General features: G+C 35.6%; 1 protein-coding gene across 2 annotated transcripts; it reads right to left on the minus strand.

The window, feature by feature from the left end:
• Window positions 1–277: 277 nt before the first annotated feature.
• On the minus strand, window positions 278–3,100 carry LOC145068308 (type IV inositol polyphosphate 5-phosphatase 9-like). 2 transcript variants are annotated; one of them, XM_079015258.1, is made up of 8 exons: window positions 3,026–3,100; window positions 2,735–2,907; window positions 2,517–2,624; window positions 2,095–2,404; window positions 1,834–2,009; window positions 1,004–1,112; window positions 780–907; window positions 278–681 (listed from the first exon to the last, which is right to left on the minus strand). In XM_079015258.1, the coding sequence occupies exons 1-8, from the start codon at window positions 3,035–3,037 to the stop codon at window positions 555–557; spliced, it is 1,143 nt and encodes a 380-aa protein (XP_078871384.1). In that variant the 5' UTR covers window positions 3,038–3,100; the 3' UTR covers window positions 278–554. The 2 variants fall into 2 exon arrangements, with proteins under 2 accessions (XP_078871384.1, XP_078871385.1); XM_079015259.1 differs by having other exon boundaries at window positions 780–916; window positions 3,026–3,052.
• Window positions 3,101–6,015: the final 2,915 nt, after the last annotated feature.

Below are 6,015 nucleotides of genomic sequence, written 5' to 3' on the forward strand. Positions count from 1 at the left end.
AGTGTCTTTTAAAAAATAAAAGCCAAGTGAGTGTCTTGGTTACAAAACTAAGCTATAACTCTTTTCTTTATAATTACCCTTCATGTTTGCTAGTGCTAGTTTTAATAATATTTAGCCGCACTCACGAAAATGATGAGCAATCCTACAAAATATTACTCCTAGCTTGTGACCACACCCTATTTAAAAAACATCAATTTCTATTGGATAATTTGAAAAACAGTTAAAGTGTTTATTAATCAACATCGAACCAATCAAACATGCCGTGGGAACATAGACATGAGATATATGAATATACTAATATAATCGAATACATACAAAGCATCATTCATCCTAGTATGGAATCACTGTCCATGGATCAAGACAAACCATAAATAAATGCTACAAAATGTTTACAACTCTTCCTTTTGAAAAAAATATACACACACATGATACACATATATATAAAATTTACAAGCTCAGTCGGCCACATTTAGTCTAGTATTTTCCTTCCTATACCAATTTTAAATTTGTTGAGACTTGGTCAATCCTATCTCAAATGCAATCGTTTTGATATTCTATCTTGAGACTTTAACTTTGGTAGAAAATATTGCTTTCACTGGCCGATGATCAGACAATTTGGATTCGCTTCTAGCATATAGTATCTGCTTTAGTTCATCCCCAGTCCATATTATCCTGTCACACCTGTCATATATTCATGATCCATTTATAGTATTTGAAATTGTACGGACTAAAAGAGTGGAAATTATTAATGAATGATATAAAGAGATTTAATTAATTACCATGCTGGAGCACGTTTTGTTTCATCATTCTTGCCAAAATATTCATCAGAATTTGGAAGATATTTATAAGTAGGAGCAAAATCGATTGTTCCTTCATGCCATGCTCTAAATTGACCATCCATGAGTTCCTTTCGTAGCTTCAAAATTTCAGTTCCCATAAATACGAATTAATTTGAAAGACTTAAGTTTTGTATTGAAAAAGAATACAGGTTGTTTTTGATTACCTGATCATATTCAAGAAGCCTATTCCAAGCCTTTTTATTCACCAATGACCTTGTTTCTTTTTCTAGTAACGAAATCCGGTAATTCAAGTCTCCAAGCAAAACCACCCGACTACCATCATCCGAGCATATATGTTAATATTCTATATATTTATACTTTTCTTGTAGAAAAATGCAGCTTTTGTTATGCTTTGATTTCACAAGTAGTTTAGTATATCGTTTTATATTGATAATCAGAAAACTGAAATATCCAAAAGAATGAAAAGTTTGTAGGAAAATAAAGACGTTAAGGTAACCGACCAAATCCGGAAAAGATGATAATTTTTTTAAAAGATGGACACCTAACGACTTTGACTTTGTCTTTGATCCAAGAATTTGTTTAATTTTAAGCGACAAATCAAGAAAATATTTATGAGTTAAATTTAATAACAGCAATTAATAATAATATTATTGAAATAATAATATGGATTGTTTTCGTAGATATTTTACAAGTAGAGCTAGTATATATATATATATATATATATATATATATATATATATATATATATATATATATATATATATATATATATATATATATATATATATATATATATATATATATATATATATCTTAATCAAGACCCCCAATAATTTTAATTAATTATAAGACCGGCATTTTATTTAATTAATCTATATAAACATTAAGCTAAAATGATTGGCTAATTTATTTAATATTTTATTACCCATACAACAACTTGATCATAAAACTAATATTTTATTATCTTATATACCTACTTAAATCAATATGTAAATTTAGTATCATGAAATAAATCAAATCAAAACGTACGTACTCATGATCTAGTATTCTTTTGGGCCCTTTAGTTGTCGGGAAACTTGTACGTGAAAATATTTCAGTGGCATCGGTATTTCTATTTCGTTCATCGCCTTCTCCACCTCCGGATGCAAGATGGCTACATACGAAACAAAAGCTTGTCTGGTGTAATTGAAAACGAACCGACACTGAACCCTACAATGTAAGAAACCCTAATCTTTTTAGAACTTATAAACAATATAAGAAATAAATTAACGAAAGTTTTTGATCAAAATGATACCTTGTTTCCTAAGCAGCCCATGATGCCACAGCCTATGCATGATACGTTGCTGTTTTGAAAAAGTGGATAAAGATCCGTACGAACCCAAACCGATATTAGCAAACCGACCATTCGTTTGCTTATGAGACATCGGAAATCGTCTTGCAAATCGCTACTCTCACTATTTGATTTGGTAGCCTTCAAGCCCAAGTCGTTTGTTCTTGATTTCTTGTTTAGGGTTCTTTCGATCAAAGAATTCCACTTGGTTGAAACGTTTTTCTTCTCCAACCCAAGAACATTAGAGGCTTTTAGAGGAACCACTTCTTGAAACCTTAAAATGATTACACGCATCCAATCGTTAACGTATGTTCGTTACAGATTCCAATGGAACTTGAATAATAATTACGACATTTTTTTCTTTTTTATTGAGAACAAATAATCACCCAAGAACATATATATGGCAGCAAGTGTTGTTTGTGTCCAAAAGATGGTCGATATTCAAGTCTTCCGTGGGAGTTACACCTCCAACATTCCACGTACTAACGAAAATACTTCAGATGAAAGGAAAAAAGAAAGAATGATAGCATTAATATAATTGCCTGATCATTAGTTCCTAAAAAAAATGATATATATTAATGGAATGAAATGGGTTTAATTATACTTATAGTTTTGTGTCGTTTGGTTCTCGGGCAAGATGACCGGTGCCACCGGATCATGATCCGATGTTGGAAGATGAAGGCAAGATTCTGGGCTTCTAGGGAAGTCGGCCACAAAGTTGTTGGTAGCCAACTTTTTGCTTATTATCTTACTTGCTACCAATCTTGGCCACATAACCTTCAATACAACAAAATATTGTTAGCATCAAATTTGTTCATGTGATTCTGTATGTGTGTGTGTGTGTGTGTGTGTGAGAGAGAGAGAGAGAGAGAGAGAGAGAGAGAGAGAGAGAGACTTGTTCCCGCATGGCGATTGGAAATGGGAAGACGTTGGAGAGAGAATAGGGGAGGTGAAGATTAAATGAGAGGGAGGGAGGACAAGTTGTAATTAAAAAAACATGAACATGACGTTAATTAACATTGATTCATCTGTACCACTCGACTTTGGTTCGACTTTGGTTTAATGTACACGCACTCCATAAAAAACAAGTAGTAGTCCTTAACATCTGGGTCTTATTTTTGCTAAATTAAACATTACATATGCATGGTTTTGTAACCGGCGGCTAATGGTTTATATCATGTCATGTCTCTCACTAACTTCTTATATAATGTTTTCTTTACATTAAATTTTATCTTTTGAAAGAAGAAATTCATGGCAAATGGAGAAGATAAAAGTAGGAAGACAATATATTTCTGAGATAATGAATACGAGAAAATGGCGGAACCGCATGAGAGGTCTTTGCCGGACTCCGGCGGCTAACGGCGGTACCGCTCAAATGATGAATACGAGGAGATGGGGCTCACAACTTAGAATTTGACAATTCTAGTGAAGACTCCATTCCCGAAGCAAATGAACAAAAAAGTGAGGAGCATCAACCCGTTGCTAAGAACAAACGCGACTACATAAAGCACCTATAGTAAAAAAATGGTTGGAAAAGGAAGATGTGATTTTTGCTAGGGTATGTCCATGTTTATTAAGATAAGCAACATGGAAATCAACAAAAGTCGTATGCATTGCAAGAGCAAGTTCTAGTGTAACATCCCGAGACTTTGGTAGGTATTTCTAAACCCTCTTCTATCATTACATTGCCATTTATGGTCCTTGGGGTTGAAAGTGAAGAGCCAAGGTAAGTTTAAGGACCAAGTTTGCAAACTTGGGTTAAAAGGGAGTACAACGCGCGTACTTAAGAGTACGCTAAGCATATTAAGGTCCGCCTTAGTACGTTGGGCGTACTAATGTCTGGGTGAAACCCTAATATTTAGGGTTTGGGGCCTATATAAGCAACATAATGTGCACCCACACCTCTTTTACCTCAACCTCCACAGATCAAACTCGTCCCTCTCAAACCCTAGCCTCCCATTTTGTGTGTTAAGCTCATTTTGGTGTGTTTTTGAGTGCCTTGAAGGAAACCATTGCATTAAAGAGTTGAAGGAAGAGACCAAGCTTGTAGATCTGAAGTTAGCTTGTGCACAAGAAGCTCTAGAAGGTATAAAGTTCCAAAGTTTATGCTTGTATGATTAGATTTCTCCATTTTGCTTTTAAAGACCCATTTCTTGTCCCAAAACCACAAGGTGGTGCATGTTGTGTTTTGAACAAAAAGGACTGTCCTTCTGGGCTCTTGAGGGACCTTGAATGATAAAAATGAGATCCCATCAGCTGAATGTGTCCCATGCATGGAAAATAAGGTCTTAATGGATTAAGACCAAGCATTTAGAGCTTTATGGACATCCAAAGTGATAAAGTTCACGACTTTATGGATCATAGGCATGATACGCCCAACGTACTGGGTCAACCACCCCGATAGTGGTCAACGATGGATGTACGCCCCGCGTACGTCCTTTGTTTGGGCTTTGTCAAATGGGCTTCGGACTTGGGCTGGTTATGGTCTAATGGATTTGGGTCATTGCTGGACTATGTGAATGAGCCATTTTGGCCCATGTATTGATTGTGGACCATGGGGTTACACCCAATTAGGAAGTTGGGCCCAATTTGGTAAATTGGGTCAATGATGGGCTTTTATATGGACTTTTAAGTCAAGGATTGGGTATTTGGGCCTTGACCCAATAACGTGAGTGGACTAAAGGAATGGTGTGGACATTTGGTCAAGAAGGTTATTTTGGGTATTAATTTCGGTGCTTATTGTGTAATAGTTTGGGATTCCCGGTGAGACCGCAGTTGGAGATTTGTAGTATTTCAGCACTACTAGCTAGCTGAGTTATCCTCACTTTATCAATATGGTCTAAGGCACCAAGGCCATCCCTTTTGGATTGTATCTGTTTATGACATGATATGTTTACTGGTTTGCATCCTAGTAGTTAGGACGAGTTATGCTATGCTTAGTGACCTGGTTAGGTCAATGTCCTTGTTATAGGACGATATTATGCAATATGCTAGTATGATCTGTTAGACTGGTATCCTGATAGACAGGATGGTATTATGTGTTATGTGGTATGGTCTGCTTTGATCAACTGTTGTTTATAGACTATTATGTGTTTATCTGTATATATATGTACACATGTTTGTTTAGTGGTTGAGGCTCGTCTGCTTTGTGCGGAGGCCAATAGACCTGGGCATTCTAACATGTTGGTTGTGGGCCGTGAGTATTCCATCCTGAGATCCGTTTAATGACAAGTTTGGTAGTTTTATGATAGTTTGTAACTATCGATTGACACTTTTCAGACAGGGATGATATATCTGTTTTTGGTCATCTTTCTGGTACATCTTGAAGAACATTTTCAAATACATTCTCAGATTTCATTCTCTGAATTTCATCCAATTGAGTGTTCGATCTGTACCATCGAAATACTTCAATTTGATAGTGAATCACGACTTTCAGAGAATCCAAGCAATCTATTCATTCCCTATTTTCTAACAAAAATTGAAGTATTCTGTAATCATGGCAAGTGGTGATTCTGTGAAGGATATGACAAGCAAGTTTGACAAATTGAACAAGTTTGAAGGGCAAGATTTTCATAGATGGCAGAAGAAGGTGCACTTTCTCCTTACCACTATGAAAGTGGTGTATGTTCTGAGTACACCCATGCCAGTCTTACCAGAATCTGTTGAAGATGAACCTTTGGAGGCAACAAGAAGGAGATCAAAGTGGGAAAATGATGATTACATATGTCATGGTCATATTCTCAATGGTATGTCTGACTCTCTTTTTGATATCTATCAAAATTTCGAATCTGCAAAAGAACTTTGGGATTCTCTTGAATCCAAATACATGGCTGAAGACGCTTCTAGCAAGAAGTTTCTTGTCAGTAACTTTATGGGTTACAAGAT

The sequence above is a fragment of the Lactuca serriola genome, chromosome 8 (genome assembly GCF_051521515.1).
Source record: "Lactuca serriola cultivar US96UC23 chromosome 8, Lser_US96UC23_V15, whole genome shotgun sequence".
NCBI lineage: Eukaryota > Viridiplantae > Streptophyta > Magnoliopsida > Asterales > Asteraceae > Lactuca > Lactuca serriola.

Bases quoted from the DNA above. Each gene is read 5' to 3' on its own strand.
- LOC145068308 (XM_079015259.1), bottom strand. The intron at 2,625-2,734 runs GTATAATTAAAC...TTTCATCTGAAG, and splicing joins CAAACGACACAAAACTATAA to TATTTTCGTTAGTACGTGGA. The intron at 1,113-1,833 runs GTACGTACGTTT...GGATGATGGTAG, and splicing joins AAAAGAATACTAGATCATGA to TCGGGTGGTTTTGCTTGGAG.